The following is a 23,043-nucleotide window of genomic DNA, read 5'->3' as shown; positions in this document are numbered from 1 at the left end:
TTAGGAAAATATATGTATTCAAATAAAGGGATAGTTTCATATTTCGTACATGTTCTGCTACTTGTATTAATGACTTAAACCCACTTTGTTTTGTGAGAGGAATCCAAAGCTGCACTTTTTCTGTTGACATATCTTTTATTTTAACCAAGGAAACCCAGTATACAATTTTGTATGCATATTTTATTGTATACAGTTTCCAAAGGAAATGTTTTTGATTATTTACAATGTGTGGCTATGTTTTGCTGAAGCTTATAGCATAACGGTAGTCTAATTTGTAGCTAGGGATATACTAATAGACAGTGTATTAGAGTGTTGATGGCTGACAACATCATTCATTTTATACTTTGTCTTTAATTTATCCGAGATCCGGCCCAAGGGTAACCAACTTAGGAAGAAGACCCAGATATCCCTCTTTCCAGCTATGCTCCCTCCCTGATTCTGGGGAATCTCAGGGCTTTCCCAGCCCACAGAGTGTAAACTATATAGTCCCTCAAGCATGTTTACTTTTTTATTTTATTTTTTATCTTTACCAGGATCTACTTCCAGTGGGATGGGCAGGAAAATCCTCAAAGAGGAGAGGCCCCAGAGGAATTCTGATTGGACGCCCAAATCACCTCAGCTGACCCTAACCCTTCTTTCAGGGCAGAGGAACAGTGGCTCTGCTCTGACCTTGCCTAAATGATAATGCTCCCAACCACAGCTCTAATGCTAAGCCCAGCCACCCTACAAAGGAGGTTTATGTTTAGCATTTCATTCTTTCGGTCATTACTATATGTGAATTATAGAACACGGAGAGCAACACCTTCTACACCAAAATACACGCGGCAACTACTGTAAGTAAAGGCTGGTACCCATCTCCTACTCTACCCTACCTTAACAAGACACCAATATTATAACACTTCTCTGCTGATGTAAGATGTATGACACGTTCAAATTACTAATCCCTCCTTGTAAAATAGTTTTTTTAGCAAGACTTATATGTTATGTAACCCCGTTCTATATTGTATATAAAAAGAAATAGGTTGGCTCACAATTCAATGAACAAAACGACTTGCTGAAATTTGCCAAATCAAATCCTAACTCAAATCTTTCACAGGCAGTTATGCTGTTTACATGTCCAATTTCTATTTTACCTTATTACCTCTGCATAACTGCCACAACACTGACTACAATTCAGCGGGCAACTAAATATCAGCTTCCATTTCAGAGAAAACCTTTCTACTCTGAAGAGGGAAGAATACACTCCTATCAGCAGAATATCAGCAGAATCAGTTCCAGTTTGGCCCCAGGAGTAAATTATAAATGAGACTTTTAGTAATAAGGAATATTTATTCCTTATTACGCTAGAAAAGCAACAAATAAATAAACAAATAAATCCAACAAAAAAGACCAACATAGTAGTTTGTGCTTTTAAGTGGTACTGCTTTTTTCTCTCACTGCTCATTTTTGTACAAACCGATTTTACCAGCTCTTCTGGGTAGTTTACAGCTGGTACCAGTTTTTTGATTATTAATGAATAAAAAGATTGAAAGATGGAAGAAAAAGCATGACTTACAAATGGGAGAAAGATGATTTTCCTTGATGACACTTTAATCAAATATATTTAAAACTATCTAGAGGTTTAAATGTGCACCATACACAAAAAAGTGAGAGCACAGTATGTGATCTTAAAGTGAGGGCCACTAATCCTTTATTACTTGCTCATTCATAGTTACAGCTGTTTGAACTGTAGTTATCTAAAGCCTAGAATCCACATTGATCTTGCTAAACCCTTATTATTCCAAAGCAAACTCAGCTGAGAAGGTCTTGCTGGAGGTAATATATTGTCATCATCAAAATGATATTGCATGCAATCATAAAGAGAAACATGCATGCTGTGTATGTACCGCAATAACTAAAATGAGAGTTCCCCCTTTATACATTGCTCCCCAAGGTAAACATGGGTATATTCACTTTATTTCTGAGAGGTTTTTTTTGTTCAAGACTGAAACCACTTCAACATCTACACAAGTAAAATGAAACATGTACAAAAAAAAATCTAACATGCCTCCAGTTAGTCATTTTAGTCAGGAACTCTCTTGTTTTCTTCACGTTTTGTTTACAGGTTCTCTTTTCCATTCATCCATCTCCTAGTGTGAATTATGTTAACTTCAGACTTTAATCCTTAAAGTTTCATTATTTAGACGTGCAATCTAAACCTCAGACAATTGTCTGTGTATCGGGAATTATGGTGGCTTTACAAGGTTTTTAATGAAGTCATGTATAGGGGATAAACGCAAACAAACCAAAATCCCCATTGATAAAATGTTTTAGTCTAATTCTCACATCTGGGTGAAAACATGCAATTTTCTAGAGGGCAAAATAAGGAAGACTTAAAGCAGCTATTCTCAGAACAAGATCAGAGTCCTGGCCAAACAGCAAGCTAATCTGGACCAAGCTTAGTTTATGAAGAAGAGAACCAGAACCCCCCCCCCCAAAAAAAAAAATGTAACACCCCAATATTTACAGTTATCTCTAAACAGAGAAGGGAAGCTCGGTTGACGCTTTTGCAGACTGTTCTCTTACCATATGCTAATCCTTAGTGATAAAGAAATAATGAAGCAACTCAAGTTTTACATGAGGTTTTGGAAGATCGTTAAGTAGAGCACAATTACATTACCATTGATGACTATGAAATGCTGATAAAAATTTGTGAATTCATTAAAGGAGACATATGCAAATTCCACTTTTCAGCCCTTAAATAGATTGTGTCGTGTACATTGAGTCTCTAGGAAAGCAGAACATTTGAATGTAGTCTCTCTAGGTGCTGCATAGATATGTTTATGTTCTTTTTGGGTCATATTTTTCAAGCCATTCAGTTTTCTCTGTTTTTTATTAAGTTTTTTGAAGTAACACGACACAGTATTTGCTGTGGAGCTGCTAAACAAGGTTATGGACCCGTTTAACCAATTTCGCAATTCCACCATTTTCCACCATTTCTCAGAGGGATTTTGTAGTCCAAGCTGAAGGATGACAAAGCTACAAGTGGATTGGTCAAAATGTTCTGCTGTTCATTACACCGTCCCCCAGCACACTACAAAAATGGCCAATCAGGGTGAAGTGAAACGCGCTGCAACCTAGAAGGCAGCAGGGTGCAAAGAGCCTCCTTTAGATTTAAAGAGACGTAACCAAAACAAGTTGCTTTCAGAGGCACCTCAAAACTGGGATAAAAGATGAGAATGTGGGGGTAAATTAGCAAGGAATTCAGACCAAAGCATTGCAGTTACCCTTTATACAGACCTCAACTGAATGGTTTAAATGTGAAAATGAAGAACTAAAAAGCATATGTCCCCTTTAAGTTAAAGCTAAATTGTTTAATAAAAGTAGAGTGCTTGTTATTTTGTATTGTAAAACGACTCACAGACAAAAAAAACATGTAGGCATAAAGTGAAATTTATTTATGAAGCGGGATTGCCTCAGAATTTTTTCCTGCACATTCAACCTTTTCTATACCTCAGATTTAGACCTTTGAACCTAAACTCTGATCTATTTTTTTTTTACTTTTTTCTTTCATACTGAAGGAAATGTATGTACTCTGTTGCCCTTATATTTTTTCACAGTCTAAAGAAAGGCTCAGATATATTTTATATATATATATATATATATATATATATATATATATATATATATATATATATATATATATATATATATATATATATATATATATATATATATATATATATATATAAACGCCTTTTAAAACAGACACAATCTCATTCAAGGGAACTCTGGGGATAGTAAGCAATCACTGCCAGTGTTCTAAGTTTGTTCTTTTTTTGTTGTTTTCATCATGTTTTACTGTGTTCAATTAAACGGACATTAGTAAATACCTATGTAATTTTTGCTCCAGAAAAAGTAGCATGTTATTTATAAAGAGAATCTCTCTAATTGTTTTGTTTTATCTGTATTATTTCCCCTTTTCATAAGATTAGTGGTTTTGTGAGTAATTGGAAATCATTAAATAGTATTCACAAAAAAGAAACCAGAGCAGAAAGAGGCATTTATATAGAAATAAAGTCAATAAACCTCTATGTTTTTGTGTTCAGATTGATTGCTAAATAAGCATATTGTGAGCCTGTATTTAACTTAAGCATACAATAATTACACTGGCAAACTGATTTCATTAAAGCCTCTTATTTTTCAGTGTTTTGCAAAAAGAAATACAAAAATTGTTGGTTTCTCAGCAGATAAACAAGACAGAAGCTGAGAGCTTGTGAATAAAACTATAAAGAACACAATTATTCCAATTGGATGGATTGGGGCTGTGGGGGACCATCCTGTGGATGAAAGGGCTTTTTAGATGTCTCCCAAAAGCCCAATTCCAAGGCCAGAAGCAGACAAAGAAACACACAAATATTGACACAGACTGAATGCATGGGTCTCACATTAACACACCAGTGCACATGAACACACTTACAGGTGTACGCCCTGTCTGCCTCCCAATGAATACACAAAGAGATATAAAGTCCATGGAGTAAATTTTATATCAAGGTGACTTATCAGCCAAATGGGGTGTAGTATTTTAGTATAAGTCGAGCCTGAATAAGAAACAATTGACGACAGAATAGAAGCTATTTGTGCACCTGGGGGGAAAAAGAGAAAAACAAGCTTTAGGATAACACTCCATTGTCACGGTGTTGGATGAAAGTTTCTCTGTTTCTTCGAAGCGTCTCTATGGTGTGTCAAGGATCTGGCAGAGCAGCTTTGGCATTAATCAGCTAGCCCACAGAAGAAACAATCGCAAATAATCGGAGCCTCTAAATCCTGCTGACCTTCTCTTCAAATACATAGATACACTGGTTAAAACTTTAGCCTTTTAAAGACACACACACACACACAGGCACAAAGGCGTTGCTAACTTGTATTCGCCCTGCTCTCCCGCCCTTGTATTCTGTCTGATTGGTTCCTCCCACACCAGCAACCAAGTCTCTCCACCTGCGAGCGTACTGGCTAAGCATGTCAGCGTGACCTCAGACAGGAGAGGAGAGAAGAAGAGAGGAGAGACGAATTGAGACAGGGTATTAAAAAAAGACAAGAGGAAAAACGGAAAAAGTTCCATCCATCATTTCAGCAGCGTTACGAGCGTATAAATAGCAGAATCTGCTCAGAGTTATTACTGAGCCAACGCTTCCATCGTGGTACTTCATTTATTAGGACTTTGCGCAGATCAATACAGCAGACATATACACCCTGTACTGTTGACAACATAATCTCATGATTATGAATTTGGCTTGTGTTGTCAGTAACATGACAAATTGCAATGCTTATCTGAGATGACAAGGGCTGAAAGAAAGAAAAGGAATCCTAAAAACAGAGAGCAAAAAGCTAAGAACCCCAGGTCTTTTTTTTTAACTTAACAATTCTAAGAGCGCGAGATAATGAAAAACAGTAAGTCAGTACCAAACAGAGCAAAAATCAATAAGAAACGGAGCAAACTGGCAATTGATCTGAATGCTAAAGGACCCGAAGAGATTTCTTGCTAAGACATAAACCCGGCGAGGGGCCAATTCAGTACATCTGTGTGGCACAACGGACAAAGATGAGACTGGTCAAATATGTAATTTTCAATATGCCATTAGCACTTAGTGTTGCCACTGCTACAACTAAGAACAGAGACCGTCAAGGTTTGACAACAAATCTTGTGCGCCCTACCACTTAGAGGCTCTCTGTTTAGGCAATAGCATCGAAGAGTGCGGGACCATTCGCCTCTGTTTCCATCAACACTGCAACACACAATGGCCAGTCAATTTCTCTCATACACACTCAGGCTATAGACATGGAGGTCAGATTTCAAACTGTGCGATAGATATAGGCAGCAACAGAAGAGAACGGTAGGATCACTCCCATTTCAGTTTCACAATCTCCCAAACACACACACACACACACACACGCCGAGCACAGACCCAGATAGGATTGCACACAAATTGCGAGGGAAATCATAATTTCCTATTTGTAACCCGACAGTAATGTACTCCTTTGATTGTATGAGGGAGAGGGAGTCATTTTATAACAGCTTGTTTTGACATGCAGTTAGGTGAAATTATAGCAAATGAGATGGTATGCATGATATATGCCTCCAAACAATTAATCACATTACTGATGAAGCTGAAGAAGTGCTGATCTGTAAAAGGCAAGGACAAGGAGAGAGAGCGATTCAGGCGGGGGGGGGGGGGGGGGATAAATCATTTCTCTTATACTAATGAGATAGAAGGTGAGAACGGATTCGCATAACTCATTCTTTGAGCTACGTGTTGTTTCTACAGCACATACCTAGGGGGCACAGTGAAAGAAGATGTGGCAGGAATAAAAGCTCTCTCAGGCTGGACCGGAGCCAAGGCACAGTAGAGCGGGCTCTACTTTGTTTGACTTTGAGAGCGTTTGATTTACAGCAAGGAGACCCAGCTGCTGGCAGTTCAAAGAATACATCCCCATGCTCTATACACCTAGACGACCTCTTGTGTGTCATGTATTGTGTTGCACATTAATGTGTGGTCATTCCTATCTGAGCCTTCCTTGTCCTCCATCTAAGGCCCCTTTGCGACTTAAAAAAAAAAAAAAGCAAGTCTAAAGACCCCGGGAGGGATCCAGAGCCTACAGGGGACAGGCGGCCCCGACAGTGAGGACCATTTCGCTCTGGGGGAACCAGCAAGAGCCGTGCTTCAGAGCTCAGCTGGTGGTAGCACAGGTGTGAGGCCGTGTGTACACACACACACATGTCCGCACTGAAACACACATAGACACATGGCAGCTGAATCATAGATTCCTTTCCTGTGAAGGTTATGTTTTGTGCTCTTGTCTTTACAGCCTCTCTTAATCAAAGGTTGGCTTCTTGTTGCGGACTTGTTTGCAGCACAATGCCAGCAGCACTAAGGTAACCTGTAGCATGTGGATCTTTTTTGACAAAATATTTGTTTTCTTTAAAGAAATGTGTTATGTAAAAAAAAAACCAAATACATTAAAGTAGAGGTATTTTCAGGTAAACAACGCTCATATGTACCTTTTGTAGGCGTGCGCCTTTAGCAAAATAGAAACATGGGCATTTCGTGGTATCAACAAGGTCTAGCAAACAAGACAGTGCTGGATAAAAAAGTATCCATAAATAAAAAAGGACGCTTGGCATCCCAAAGGTAATAATAATTTGGAAGTGTCACAAGACTTTCCTAGTTTTGGAGCAAAAATAAGTCAAACAACACGGCGCTTGCTAAAACGACAGTAAGAGCTGATATTCTGAAAGCCGAGTATCACTGAATCAGACAATAAAACCCTAATCATCATTTTCCCCTCCATCACAAACACCAGCATATACAAGCTAAACAGCAATAAGAGGGCGAGCATCCACCGACAAGGCACGGTCTTATTATCAAGCTCATGTCATCTCCAATCGGCTGCTTCCCACTGAGCCAAGAAAATTGGTTAATGTGTCCGGTCAATCTGGATGTCATGAAAGCCAACTTGTGTACTCATTTCCTCTGTCTTTCATTAGGCTTGCAAAAAAAATCTAAATTCCTTTGTCAGTCTGCATTGCCTGGTTTGGAGGTCTGTTAAAGTAATGAAATTACGCAGCACAGCTAAGTGTGGCGTCCATATGGTAAGCGCTGCCGCGGTATCCAGAGGGTCATCAACGGACCAGTCCATATCTGTCTGCACTATGTGAAATTTGGTTTTAGTTACGAGGGGAAATTGTAAGTAGCGGTGATTAAAGTCTGGAGCCAACAAATCAATTATTTAGCAGGGTGACTTGGATTTTTAAAAACTGGAAATAAATAAAAGCTGCCTTAAATCTCAAACAAACTTTCAGTGCGCATTTATCTGTTTATGCAATGAATGTGGGAAGATAAAAGACACGGGTTTTGCACATTCCACTCAGACCTAATTTACTGCTTTCCATCTTTTATAAAACTTAAAAAAATGTAATTCCCTAACAGCAGAGCAGAAATTGATAGGCTGTTTCAGAGATTACTACACTGCTTTCTACTCTCTCTCTCTCTCTCTCTCTCTCTCTCTCTGCTTCATATTTCTGGCAAACCAGAAAAACAAAACAAATAAACACTCAAATTCTACTCATATCAGTCAGCGAGTACCTTCTGGTTTCCGACTTTCTCTAAGTTCAGCTATCCTCATTTGCTCCGGCTCATAAACAAGTAGCCCGAGACCTCTGATGTTTATTGTGACATATTCTGCTTTTGCTCTGATTTGTTTAAGGTTATGATTTATTAATGAACAATGATGCAAATATAGCTTTATGCTCTGCTTTACACAGCCGCTGCCACTTCAAGGCACTGTGAGGCATCGTTATGGAAACAAGTGTCACTTTTCAATGCCGCCAAAAACACACCAGAGATGGCTGCAAATTAAAAAAAAATAAAAAATACAGGTTATCCAAACTTGTATGTTCAGGGTAAAGAGATAAAACAATTTGCAGTTATTCCCCGGAGCAACACTCTTTGGTCTAACTGCACTTCCTTGCGCTTGTATCCATCATATCAGCTTTGGGTAGCATGAAGAGACATAAAAGTGCTTATTAATAATTTAACATTTTATTGTGGTGTGTTATGTACAGTAGAGGCAGGTTTATTTGAAGAAATACAAAAATAAACCCTAGGGCAAGTTAATATTTCTTAATGTACTAGCAAGCTCAAATAAAACTGATCTGTCTTAGAAACTCGGAAGCTCCACAAGCTGACAAATAAACACAAACTGCGGAATATTTCTTGAGCTGCTTCTTATTATTTGCCATAACTGCCTGCACATTTTGTTGATATACTGCAAAACCTGACTGCAGGTTTGAATATATAGGTGTTTACTAAACTTACTCTGTAGGAAGCGCCAGACCAAAGCAGTAATTGAAAGATGAAAGAAGGGGGAAAAAAATGAAATAAAGAGTGCTTTTCTGTTCATTGGCTCTATTTGATACTGAAGTGTGGGAGCAATTTCAATACAATATACCGCAGAGGCTTGGATAAGACTTTTTGGTGGAATCCTTAAAAACAGACCTACATGTGCATCTGTGTGTGTGTGTATGTGTGTGTGCATGCGCGCGTGCGTGTGTGGAGGAAGGGTGTTTCAAGGTTCGGACAAACGCAAGATTGTCACGCTCATAAAAGAGAGGGGCTCTGTCACGGAGCCTGCCAGCTAAAGGCTTAAATCACATGCCTGGAATACACAATGATGCTACACCCACACTCGAACACACACAATCTCCCTAAATTATGCAGAGTAAGACCATCCCTTCAAGCATCCTTTCTCAACATCTGCTCCAGTTAAAATGTTGGCATGCATATTTTCAACCTAAACAGATCAAAAGAGTGAAATATCCCCAGCATAGTAAACACCCAACTTTAATGGTCACAATCACATCAGTGAACGTTTTTTTTTTTTTTTTTGTGATTTTTACATTCACTAGATAGGATTGTGAACATCAGTCATATGGAGAATACTCAAAAAACATGGTTCAGTTTAAGTTGTTATGGTGATGGTTTTAATTTCTAGGTATATGTGCTCCTAAAAGAACCATCAGAATTATGAATTCACTGTCATAAGTTCAGTTCATTACAATCAAAACTGTAGCAGAGAAACGCTGCAAGAGAGGCTGCTTCTGAAAAACCTTCTAAAGTTGACGATTCCACATCTATCACTTCTTAATAGAGCAGAAGAAATATTTTAATAAAATAACGAACGACAAGTCAGCAGATACTGGAGCCCCGTTTTCCTTGCCCACTCTCATGTCAATGCCAGCCCACAAAAGGCAGAATGCTGCCACCTAAAGGCAGCTTTTATAGTCTTTGAAACATCCCAGTTGTTAATGAGCCCCTCATATCTTATTAGCAAGGTGGATGTGTCACAGAGATGGCTTAAAGTTTTAAGCACACAAAATAATACACAGGCATAAAAAATTACATCATCGCCTCCATTTTTGATTTACAAAGCAGTGCTTCAATGTTTAGTCACAAGGAAGACCTACAAAGGAGAGTCAGTCAGTTGCTTCCAGTTTGGCAACTAAGGCCATTCTGGTCACTTTTAGTGTAGGCTGTTTCGAGCAAAAATATTACAGTCCCTTCATCCTGAACCCTGAGGAATTTTGCTGCAGACTGGTTTTATTATTGATTCCATACAGAGTAATTTCCTTCCATGCCTTAAGCGGAATAAGGCTTCGCTGCATATCATCCATCTCTTCTCAGGAATAGTGTTTACGAATGACACAACGTTCTCCACCACGTAATGTCCTTGCACGGTGATGAAAATAATAAGGCAAGTGGAGCTCTGCTGATTTCTTTATATCATTGCTCTCTTCAAGCTAAACACAATCCCAGCCTGTCTGCTAGTGCACCGCTTTAAAATATTATTAGGGTAAACCTGCGCAACAGATAACGACCACAAGTATCAGGCAGCTAATGTTGCTCCCCAATGCAGAGATGAAGCCAGCTCCACAAAGGTGCCCTTGTGAAGAGTGGACATGTTCATTAATTTTATCCATCTATTTATTTACTTTTTCCTGTTTAGCTTCACCACTGTGGCAGCCGTAGAGACAGATGGGGTGAGAGGCCTTGGGATCAATGGAAGGGGAATTCTGTCTTTGTTTCCTGACATTTTTCCCATAGACACTCTCCTGACTCAGGTTACTTACTGTCCACACGAATGGAGAGAGGAGGCTGGAGGAAGGAGGGGGGAGGAGGCGGGACATTGATATGTTTCTGTATAGCTTTTGAAGAAACTTAATGCCTCGGGCTATCTCCCTCAACACAGGTTTCTATTGAATAATACAATAAAGCACTCATGCGTTGAGGGGACCTTCCTTAAACAAGACACTATTGAGTGTGTTGATCTCTCTTGTTTTTATTTGCCTTTAACAGTCCGAGAGGCAAAATGTTCATAAACTGGTCTGTGACAGCCTAATGCAGTGCAATTCATCATGACTAGATTAGCAGGGAAACCGTCTGTGGAATGGACCAGCAATTATTTTGTCCCTCATAATAGGAAGCATTAACGGTCTTTGTGCTGACCTCTGGCCTTCGCAGCTGGTTCATAATAGAAGGAGGGCAAAGAATGAGAGAGTGAACAACAGTAATTTGCCTTCTTTCCTGGTGGGAATACGTCACGTTTGATCATCACCCCGAACTCCGTCAGAGAACAAGCAAACAGCTTAACCTAAACTACAACAGTTGAAGTCCATCAGGACGTAAGTAGGGAGAATGAGCATAATTGGTTTCAAATTGCACCTGTTTCATTTTTTCCCATATAGCGCTCTGAGATTACATCTGTTCTAAATAAGCACTAGATAAACACATTGAATAAAGAGAACATAAACCTTGTGCTATTTTGGGGAATATCAAGCCCTTCATCAAAGTTAACTAAATTAACTGACAAAGATAAAGGAAGCAACAATCTCCAAAACTAAAATTGGAGTGGGCAGACATCTACCCCAACTGGAATAATAGCAAAAAGCAAAACCACGGTTAACTTTGCTGTGGCTGACCATTAGGTTTTGTGAAATACAGCACTGGATTAGGCTGGACTTAATCCTTGTCGACCACGACAGACTTTTAATGGGCTTAAGGCCAAAGACTCTAAGAACTTATCACGTTGGAGGCTTATGTACCCTGGTACTCGGCACAAAGACGTATAAAGCAGTCGAGAAAATAAGCATAATCTCTAGGAATTAGAAACACTAGGAAAACTGTGAAAGAAACTGTAGAATATCATAACATGCTGAACATATATTAGTGATTGATTAGAGATAATTTACTACTCATATGAGCTGTTGATTTAAGCGATTATTCATACTGTACACTGAATAAAAGTAAACAAATAGTTGTTATCTATAGATATGTCCTTAATAGGTTAAAATTACACTAGGCCCAAAAAGTAGGGCTAATGCCTATTTCTCTGGGCAAGATAATAATTCATAGGACCAGATAGAAAATCAAGTCCGAGAATAAATAATTTTATCTCACAAGACCCAAAAACTTTTTTTTTTTTAAATGTTAAACTACTCTACTGAGGATAATAAAAAAAAAAACTGTTGTCACATATTTCCGACACAACAGATCTGTGTTGATGTCATCGGCTCTGTTCTATGTGAGCACAAGAATGGAGGCTTAATCCTTCTAATGCTCACCCCTCCCTTGCATCTTTTTTTATCTTTCGCTGCTCCTGAGTCAATCTGCCACTGTCTGCCCTTGTCATTTCTCTTCATTTTAAGAAACAAAGAGCAAATGCTGATGTTGGAAATGGGAGCTTTGTGAGGCTTGCAATGTAAAAACGGTGGTATCTTTGTGAAGGAGAAGAGTGCAGTTTCTCTTACCTGTATGATGGACATGCGGTTAGTAGGTGTGTCTGTAGTGCTGGTGACAGGGCCTGTGAAGCTGGTGTGGCATCCCACGTGGCTTTGGGGCACGCTGAGGTTATTGGCAGTGGGTTTGAGGTACATGACCTCTGACCTTGGTGAGCTGAGTGGCAGGCGTGTCTGATAGTCAAAGTACATAGGAGAGGTGGCCAGGGAAGGGCTGCTTACCACATTCATCACATTCATGGCATCCCGCTCCTCCACTTCGCTCTGCACCAGCATAATGTCGTTCTTGTTGATCTTCTTCTTCTTGCCTTTTCCCAGCTGTGGGTGCGAGTACTCTGCAATGCGACAATTATAAGTACGAATTTCCTTGTTCTCCCTCTTGCACTTGATCGCTATGGTCACCATGGCAGCGAGAAGCATGATAGATATGATGCTGAGAGTCACAATAAGGGGCAGTGACATGTCCCAGTTTGGATTGTCTTTAATGCGTGGTATTCCACCTGGAGGACTCCCGTTGGAAGCCTTGATGATGAGTCTGGCAGCGGCAGTTAGAGTTGGCTTGCCGTGGTCCGATACACGAATGATCAGCTCAACGTTGGGACTTACATCATCCCAGAAAGGGTGGGCCGTTCGGACCTCCCCTGTTCCAGAATCAATCTCAAAGAGGTGCTCCTCATTGCCATCTGAGATTTCATAGGTAAGCCTTCCGCTCTCGCCATAGTCATTATCTACTGCCCTCACTGTGGTAACAATGTAGCCAACTCCAACATTTCTTGGAACATGGATTTCAGCTGTGTCATTCTGGAGAAGCGGCAAAACTATGACAGGGATGTTGTCATTGACGTCCAAGACACTGATGCGCACAGTAGCATTGCTCTCTAAGTGTGGAGATCCTGCATCTTTAGCAAGAACTTTGAAGTCAAAATACTTTATCTGCTCATAGTTAAAAGATCTCACAGCATAGATGGCTCCATTAGCTGCATTTACATTAACATAGGTGTTGACATCACCCCCACTCACATTGGAGTTGACGATACTGTAGTACACTGTGCCATTCTGGCCCAGATCCGGATCATGTGCCAGAACTGAACCTAGGTACTCCCCAGGGATGTTGTTCTCAGGAATCTGAAGAAGGTAGACGGACTTGGTGAAGCGAGGAACATTATCATTCTCGTCAAGAATCTTCACAGTGAACGATTTTGTAGAGTTCAAAGGAGGAATGCCATTGTCTTTGGCTACAATAGTGACATTGTACTCATCCTGCACCTCCCTGTCTAGGGGCCTGTCTGTCACCACTGTGTAGAAGTTATCATAGTTCTCTTCAAGTTTAAAAGGGACATTACCAAGCACCCTGCACTGAAGCTGCCCATTCCTGCCAGAGTCCTTGTCTGTGACACGGACCAGAGCAATGACAGTGCCTGGGGGTGCTGCTTCGCTGATGGCTCCCTGTCTCACAGACACAAAGCCTATAGATGGCCAGTTATCATTCCTATCGAGCACTTTAACGGTGACTTTACAATGGCCTGGGATTGGATTGGGACCTAGATCCTTTGCCTGGACATCAATCTCGATAACTGAGTTCTCTTCATAGTCAATTTCCCCCTGAATCTTTATGACCCCTGTTCTAGAGTCTATCGAGAATAGCTCACGGATTCTCTCTGGGGCATAGCCACTAAAAGAATAGACTACTTGACCATTGTTTCCCTCATCAAGGTCTGTGGCATTTAAATCAATTAAGACTTTTCCGGGAGGTGAATTTTCAGGAATTTCAACGATATATGATGGTTGATCAAAAACTGGACTGTTATCATTGGAATCAGTAACTTTAACATTTATCTGCATTGTACCAGATCTGGGATATTCTCCACCATCAGTGGCTGACAAAATGAGAGTGTGATGGCTTCGTTCCTCTCTGTCTAGGGGACGCTGAATGACTAATTCTGGGAATTTGGTCCCGTCGCCTCGGGATTTTACCTCCAAGGAAAAGAGATTGTAGTCATCACGAGTTATTTGATAGGTTTTTAGGCCATTTTCCCCTGCATCAGGGTCATGTGCACTGGTCAGAGGAAAGCGAGTCCCCGGCACTGCATTTTCCGAAATGTCAATATCAATTTGATCAGAAGGAAAAACAGGTGAGTTGTCATTGATGTCCTGAATATCTATTTTTATCATACATATCTCCTTGTCGTTGGCAAACACCTCCATGGAGAGCTGGCACTTGGGGTTTCTCTTACACAATGTTTCCCTGTCAATGCGCTGCTTTGTGTACAGCAGCCCGCTTTGGGGGTCCACGTCGATAAGATGCGGGGCTGAGTTCTCCAACACCCTAAAGTTGGCTTTCTTACCCTGTCCTCCCTGCCCAACCTGTTCGAGTCCGAGCCTGGCATCTTTGGCAATGTTCCCAATCACCGTTCCTGGACCCTGTTCCTCCGGGACAGAGTAATTCAAGTTTTTCAATGTCAAGGCTTGAGCCCACAACAGGAGGAAAAAGAAAATAGAAAGATGCATCTCCACTCAGTAAAAGCTGCTTTTCTCTGTGCAGAGATTATTCTATCTGTGACCTGTTGATATTCTGTTCAGATTTGGTATTTCTATCACTACGGATAAAGAAAAGAGTCCAGTTCATTGTGTGATGTCTTGACATTTGTTGCCGTAGATTGTCTTTGCTTTGTTGCTTTCTCTCCTCAGCAAGCAGTCTGTGGTACTGAACGCCTAATTTATATTCAGCTGAGCACCCAGACTGATCTCAACAATAATCTAGATCCAGGCTCCAACAGAATAGTCATTGTAAGTGTTCGCTCCTATCACCTAAGAAAAGAAAAGGAGAAAAAAAAAACATGTTATGTGGAAGTCAATTAGTAAATCGAATAAAAACAAAATGAGCTACAAGCCACCCTGCCAGAGAGAAATCAGATGAAATCAGATCCACTGCCAAGCCAGAACTGAGACACAGCTCATGTGTAATTCATCTGCACAATTATGAGAGAAGATTGTTAATTAGTTAACCTTGGAAAGACGCTCAGCACCATAGATACACGGACAGCGGAGAATCCTGCTAGCAGTCTATGCATAAAATCCAAGATTCTGCAGGTGGTTTCAAATCCATTCGTGGTGCGCATGCAGCATCTGACCCCAGACAGGTAATGACCCATGCCTATGTTGAGGACGCTGACTGAAGTGTAACAGGACAACTTTAATAATGCGGTAATGCCGCTGGCGCATAACTGGGGACGGCCTATTGTGAGGGCTATTTGAAGGAGTGAATACAAAATGATCTTCTTACACGCATTAACAAATCCGCATAATCCGGATATTTAAAATGAGCCTCATGAAAAGTCAGAAATGAGCCGCCAACATCTCAGTACCACCGTGTAATTCTCTCCACCGCTGCTCTCCGTTGCCTTAACTCTGCTTTCTCTCTCTGACGCTCAACAGTCCTTGAGAGAAGCTGTTGCGTCCGCATGTACGGGAAAAGGTTATGGAATAACGCTGCTTTGAAAAATGAGCAACAGTGAGAGCTGCAGGTGTAAAATCACGAAGGCGACTGAAAAAAAAAAAGAAAAAAGAAGAAGAAGCAATCTTACCATGGAAGAAACTGCTCAATTAGTTCAAAAGGGTAACAGTCAATTCCTGAGCGCTGAAGAGGTTGTTAAATTTCCACTTCACTAAAAGGTACGACCCGTGTCCTGCTTCTCTTCCGTGTGCAGTAGGAAAGCCACAAGCCTCTGGTGTACTCGCAATCTACAGTACAGCGCAGTAGAAATAAATAATAAAAAAAAAGTGCTCCAAAGTATGACTGTAATGTCAATGAGCTGAAGTCCTCTCCGCTGTCTGATTAGGATGCAGCGGCTCGCCTTCTGCCTGCAGTGAGTCACTGTTCTTCAGGATGGAAAATTGATGTAAGAATTACTGTGTAAAAGGAGGGGGGGAAAAGAATCCAAATGTATGGAAAGGTAGACTATATCCACAGTAGATATTTAAAAGACAGACGGTGCTCTCTCCCCACGTCCGACACAGCTCAGAGTTACTGATTCCCGTGGTGGCATTTTGTCCTTGTGCGTCGTCCCCCCCGTCAAAGTGCGCACAGACAGACGGGCAGCTGCCGTGGAAGTGGTCAGCAACAATGCCGCATTCTGGCATAAGTCTCCGTGCTGCTGTCAGAAAAAAATAAATATTTTTTTTTAAACTACACAAGCCCAGTCATTACTCACTGTTTGCAGCACGTAACACAGCCCTAAGCACGGCAAGCGCTTCCTCTCACTGACTGGACTCCGGACACCGCATGGTGCATTAAACATTGTCGCTACTCCTGTGGCAGCCAATGAATTTGAAGAGGTGGGAAGAGGAGGAGGGATTCAAAAGCCGCCGTGGGTGCAGACTACAAATGATTGGTGGGTCTTAGTTCACCGGTGGCGGATCTCTGTTTTTTTTTAAATATCACACTCCATTGTTGTGCGGGGCTCCAATAAAGGAAACGGTGCGTTGAGCACGGTCACCAACGGATGTGCTGAGGCCAAGCTCAAGTGGTTTGAAATTTCAGTTAGACAGGGAGGAAGGAAAACAACCAAGTTAATTCGCTCACTGGTTAACCGAATAAGCAATATCCACTTCTCCATTCAATAATCATTTAGCACCGCAGTTAAGCAAGAGATTTGTTATTTAGACAAAACAGGAAAAAGCGAATGTATTTATTTTTTGTTCATACAAATGACCTGCGAAAGTAATTATACCCTTTGTTTTTCACAAAGCTCAGTGTACACTGGGATCTAACATAATAGACATCCAAAATGTCGACAACTGTAAAGTGAAAGGCAAATGTTTTCACTTTTAAAAGGTTTTAAAGTATTTTATAATCAAATAATTTGGATTTTTATATATATAGTGCCAATTTACAATATCATCTTGAGGCACTCCACAGACTCAATCAATCAAATCATCAAATCTAGACTGGTAAAAAGTTTTCTTTCAAAGGAAACCCATCAGATTGCATCCAGTCACTAAGCATGTTTCTATCAATATTTTTTTTACGCATTTTGAAGTATTGCTTTAGAAAAGGTGGAGGGAAACAGCAACATTCAAAATATCTTTTGCAATTTTGCAACAAAAAAAGAAAATATAATGCTCCCTTGGTTTAGTTTTTTTTTTTTTTGGCTTGTCTGAAAAAGAATGAATGTGCAAAACGAGAGATGGAATCACATTTGCTGAATAAGTTCTTACGTAGCGACTTTCCCCTCACATGACTTAGCTGTTTCCATTGTCGCTATGTGCTCCGGATATTTCCATATGGCACATTTCTTTCTCTATGTCAAACTAGAATTGGCGATGTTACATGCTGTCTGAACACTTGCAACTTGCCTGATAGCAACACATTCCTGTTTATTTTTTCTGAGATGTGTGATCCCTGCTAGTTTGCAACATGTTTATTACCTGTTTATTTATTACTTCATGTGTATTACAGCCATGTGTAACGTCAACTGGTAAATTACCCGGCAAATTTGCTCCAAATCAGTGGATGAATGCGCGCCTAATTTGCATTTTGTTTTATTTTTGTTGCCATTTTAAAAGTTTGCTTAAAATTTGCATGATAAATGGATGGAAACATAGCTACTGACATGCACGATATAACTCCTCCTGGATGAGCAACATTGCACAGTTGCTTGCGTTATGTCGTTGACTATGCAGCAATCCCTCTTCCCGCGCATGCATGTGGCGACAGTGGAGAGGAAAACTCCCCTGTCATTGTAATTATACATATGCTTTGATCTAAACCATTCAATGATTGTGCTTGGTTTATGTTAAGGATACTTTCCTCCTGACAGCCTCAAGTGTTTTGCAGCCCCTAACAGGTTTCCCTGTATTTAGCTCCTTCCGTCTTCCAATAAACTCTAGTCACTTTCCGTCTCCTTGCTGCAGAAAAGCATCCGCATTGCTGTGACCATGTGTCGCAGTGAGGATACAACGTTCAAGGTGATGCTTAGTGTTACTCTTCTGCCACACACAACGTTTAACATGTAGGACAGTTCAGTTCAAGTTTGGTTTCACTATCTGACTTGTTTGTTATCTCCCCTGTCTGCCTTGTGGAAAAATGCAAATGAGATGATGTCTTATCACTTTTTTTCTTGAACAATGTTATTTTTCATGCCATCCTGACTTAAAGGCCAGATTTATGGAACACATAACCAATCTTCCTGTTGAGCATCTGTTTTTTTTTTGCTCACCTGAGCTATCAATCTCTGCAGCTCCTCCAGAGTCAGTGTGGAATTGTTGGTTGCTTCTCTCCTTTATGTTCTCCTTGCATGATTGTCAGTATTATTGGACAACCATGTCTCAGTAGGGTTGCAGTTGGTCCACACTCTTTTGTTTTCTTTTTCTTTAAAGAAACCCACATATATTTTCCTTCAACTTCAAAACAATGCACTCATTTGTGTTAGCCTATAACATAAAATCACAGCAAAAGACAGAGATTTGGGCTGTAATGTGCCAACTTTCAGAAAAGTTCAAGGGGCATCAATACTTTTGCAAGGTGCTGTAAGTAATGACTGGCTTTCTCATGTACATGAGTCTTTAGGCATTTCCTGAAACTGCTGCAAAAAGAAGTGTTTGATGTGTGAGAATGAAAATATATATATTTATATATATATTTGAAAAAAAAAAGTGTTTGGAAGATAGAAGATATATTGGCAGTGTACTCACTTATAAACCAGTTTCCTACACAAACTCAAGAATGCCTGGAGAATATATGCATGGAATTAGGTAGAGTTTCACCATAGGTGTCGTTCACACATTCACTTCACAGCGGGATATTCTCCGCTTGGGGGAGGGGGGGGTTCTCAGAACAGAATCCTCTGCAGACTGGTGCTCTGGGGTAGCACAAGATTGAAAAACCTGTGCAGCAGAAAGAAAAAAAAATGCAGTTGTATATTTACAGCCTGTTGGTAATGACAGATGCAGCTCCCCATGTCTCTGTTGTGATGAGGGCTTTTTGGTGCTGATGTCATCCCCACATGAATTTTCAGCATGTAATAATGGTTAAATAAAGAAAGTCCACCCACTTTCATGTCCAGTGTTTTGCACATAACATATCTGTCCCGACCAGGCTCTGGAGTGATTGAAATCTTACTTCAAGCTAAGAAAAAGAAATATGTTCCAAAACGTCATAATTTATTAAACAGAAATGAGGCCAAAATAGAAATGATACATAGGAAAATTCAAGAACACAACATGCTTCAATAGCTTGTTGTGCAATCTTTAGCTGCAATAACTTAAAGTAGTCAATTTTCTGTTTGCCATTGTTAGTCTTTGCAGCATTATTGTGTTTCATTTGCAGATATGCATTATTCCTCATTTCTAATTGGGGTTTCACCACAATCCTTTAAGTGGATTTAGATCTGGACTTTTGATTATAGGTCATTGCAATATCTTGATTGTTCCCCCTTGTTTTCAGTTATTCTGTTGTAGATGTTCTGTTTGGTTTATGATCATTGTCCCACTGACCCAGTTTCCAATAAGATTTTGCTGTTTTGACAGATATCCCAATATTTTACTCAAACCCTATCCTAGTCTACAAAGTACAGAACGGGAGGCTATGACTCGTTCAAAAATGGCTTCAAAGACCACAATCATGCTTTTCTTCTTGCAGCTATGGTAAAAAAAAAAAACTGTTGTTTGCTTGTCCAACTTGAATTTAGATCAAGTTCATTTTACAACTGGGCAGAAATTAGATTATTGTTATTGTGTGTTGATTAGATCTGTCATGAAAACAAAACAAATTAAACATAACATGCTTTTAATTGCACCTTTTTCAAATCCCTAGGTTCTAGCATCCCCATAAGACTGATACACAACCTGGAGGCCAGTTGTTGTCAGTACTGTGCCTCAAGCTCATTTGGCGAGCTGAGAAGATGATGTGCAGAATGCATTGAATGTAAAAAAAGGTTTGTAGAGCAGTGATGGACCATTAGACCGCAGTGTTTTGCTTTTTGGATGAAATATTGTTTTTGTTTTTTTACCTCCCAAAGGTAGTTGAAAAGAAAAACAGAGTTTTGTGCAAACTGTTTAACAAAGAGGCTTTTATCCCTGCAGTATTTCACATGCACATAGTCTCAATGCAAACCATGTTGCTGCCGATGTGGAAATCGGAGCTAACATCTAGTATCTAGTGCCAAAAAAAACCTCACATGAATAAATATTTATTAATTCACTCATCTATCAAATTTCTCTAAACAGAAAAATCCTGCTTATTATTTCAGCTATTAAAAAAAGATTTGTCAGGATCAATTACGGACAAAGCCTCTAAAGGATTAGACTGTCTTTTTCTACTTGGTCCCACCACTATTGCCGGCATAAATAAAAATAAGATTTTATGAAGGGTGTACTTAATTGACTATGAAATATTCTTAATTTTTCCACGTTGCTAACTAATACATAAATATGTCTTTTGGCTACTCCCTCATTCGGGGGTCGTCACAGCAAGTGGGATTTGAACCTGGGTCCCCCAAATGAAGTCATTGACTTAATCTCTTATACCACATAGGGATACATATAAACACACTGGTTTACAAAAAAAAAAACAAAAAAAAAACTATTGCATCTAAAGCAACTCTTATCAGGATGTACACCTGTTTTTAGATTTTCTATATTGTCAGATGTCTCTGTTTTGCCCTGTGATGGACCATGTGTTTCCTCTCCCACAACAGCCGCTGGAGTTACCCCCCAACCCCATGTATACAGTCATATTCAATAAATTAGAATATTAATATGAAAAGTTCATTTATTTCAGTAACTGAATTTACTAAAGAGAAACACATTATATAGATTAAGACTAGACTAATGGTGCCCCTTAGAAATACTATTTTACTATATCACTCTCGATAATGCATGGATGGATGGATGGATGTCAGATGTGAGGAAAGGACAGATCCTTAATAATAAAGAAAATTGATTATTATTTAAAATTAAAAGCAAAACTGATCATGTCCAGAGAAATATCCTCACTTTGCCTGTTGCTTCATTTCAAAGGTCATTTTATTGTATTTTTTTGCAAAGTTTAACAAAACCTTTTACACTGCCTTACTGTTTTGATATGTCAGCATTGTTCAGCACAATCATCTATAAACATGGGTCTCAACCTCTTTGACTTTCGTGCTGACCTTTCCCTCTGACAGCAGCGAATGACAACAGTGTCAGATTCGTTCAGTCAGATGGCGACCAAAGCTCATTATCAAACAGCAGGTTTGATGTACTAATGTCAAGATGTTGATAACTGATGAAGGTAAATGTCACATCACTGACTCTATCTGTACTATGTCCGTCTGTGTGTGTGTGTGTGTGTGTGTGTGTGTGTGTGTGTGTGTGTGTGTGTGTGTGTGTGTGTGTGTGAGTGTGTGTGTGAGGGTATGTCTACGTGCAGCGCATTTTGCCCCCTCATTATGTCTTCCCCTTCGTTTCCAAAATTAAGGAGCTCGAAATGAACAAGTAAAATATTACAAAATGAGTGAATAATTAAAATAATTATTCATTCAACTTTTGAATAAAGTTGAATTAGCTATTGTCCTAAGGATCACATTGTTCCCAGCACCATTATTCATAATGTGCCCAAATAACACGCTTGCATTTTTTTTCCTTCATTTCCTTTTTTTACTATGAAATGCACTGAGCCAAAACAATGCCTGGAAAATCACCTGCTTTGATGAAATGTCACCAGTGCTTCCAGAGATAAAGCCAGCCATTAGCAGCTTTCTTCATTAGCCCAATTAAATGGCCCTCAGGAAATGCACTGACAGAAAGTGTATTTGGAATGAGCTGCTGGTGAACAGCTGCATTAAAACCCTATTTCGTAAATTAAATTTCAATCTAATGGCAATGGCCTTTCTTCAGGTGGTAATAAGAGAGAGGAGGCCTATTCCTGCCCACACTATTTAACCCGTTTCTAAATTTCCCTTCCCCACTTTCTGACATCCAGATTTCATTCCTTCTCACGGCTTTAAAACATACCCACCTCTTCCACCAGATAGAAATTTGAGCCAACAGAATGAAGACTAGGTGTGGTTTTTTTTTTCCTTCACTGCTTCTACAAAGGAAAGAAAATGGAAATAAGAGCAGGCATTTACACCTGGAGAAATTTTTCTGTAACACACTTTTGCCTCTTTGGTAGTGATTTTTTTTTTACTCAAATGGTTTGCCTCCCATGTATGTTTTTATCATGTTCCCATCTGAATCTGTCCTCCGTTGTTTCCTTTCCAGCCTTCAATTATTTTGCTGTGTTTAATGTATAGGAGCTGTGGCACATTGTGTACCTAACATTTCTCCTTGTGGTATATACCATAAAGCTGTGTTACGAATATTTTTTTCATGACAGCACAAAAAATGGAGACCTTCCACACTGCTGGAATTTCTTCTTTTTTTTTCTTTTTTTACTGAAATGTCAAATTTTATTTCTGCGTTTTCACACCAAAAAGGTCAGGGGGAATCAGTTTGATTGGACAGAGAATGCCAAAAACCAGTTAAATCTTCATTTGCTTTGGTTTACTTTTGCACTGCGCTTTTGAAGGCGTATGGAAAACACCATGCGGTTACAACAGCTGCTTATTTGGGGTGGTATCACCAGAAGCTGCCCACTATGAGCAGCAGGCGTGGCTCAGAGCTACCCAGCATGTAGCTCTGTGCACCTGAGATGCAGCCGTACAGAAAACAACAGGAGAGAGCGGAATCAG

General features: G+C 39.8%; 1 protein-coding gene across 3 annotated transcripts in view; it reads right to left on the bottom strand.

Moving 5' to 3' along the window:
- Positions 1–16,615, bottom strand: part of pcdh17 (protocadherin 17) — a 69,405-nt gene extending 52,790 nt beyond the window's left edge. For 2 of the 3 annotated variants that reach the window (XM_012873513.3, XM_012873514.3), the window contains exons 1-2: positions 15,916–16,615; positions 12,344–15,139 (exon numbers count right to left, since the gene is read on the bottom strand). In XM_012873513.3, the coding sequence (XP_012728967.1) occupies positions 12,344–14,839 (2,496 nt within the window). In that variant the 5' untranslated portion in view covers positions 14,840–15,139; positions 15,916–16,615. The remainder of the gene's footprint in view (positions 1–12,343; positions 15,140–15,915) is intronic. The other variant, XM_036136067.1, reaches the window with a different exon arrangement.
- Between the last annotated feature and the right edge of the window lie 6,428 nt (positions 16,616–23,043).

Source organism: Fundulus heteroclitus, chromosome 4 (genome assembly GCF_011125445.2).
Source record: "Fundulus heteroclitus isolate FHET01 chromosome 4, MU-UCD_Fhet_4.1, whole genome shotgun sequence".
Classification (NCBI taxonomy): Eukaryota; Metazoa; Chordata; class Actinopteri; order Cyprinodontiformes; family Fundulidae; genus Fundulus; species Fundulus heteroclitus.
The sequence above is the reverse complement of the archived record's forward strand: the minus strand, read 5'-3'. Positions and strand labels throughout refer to the sequence as shown.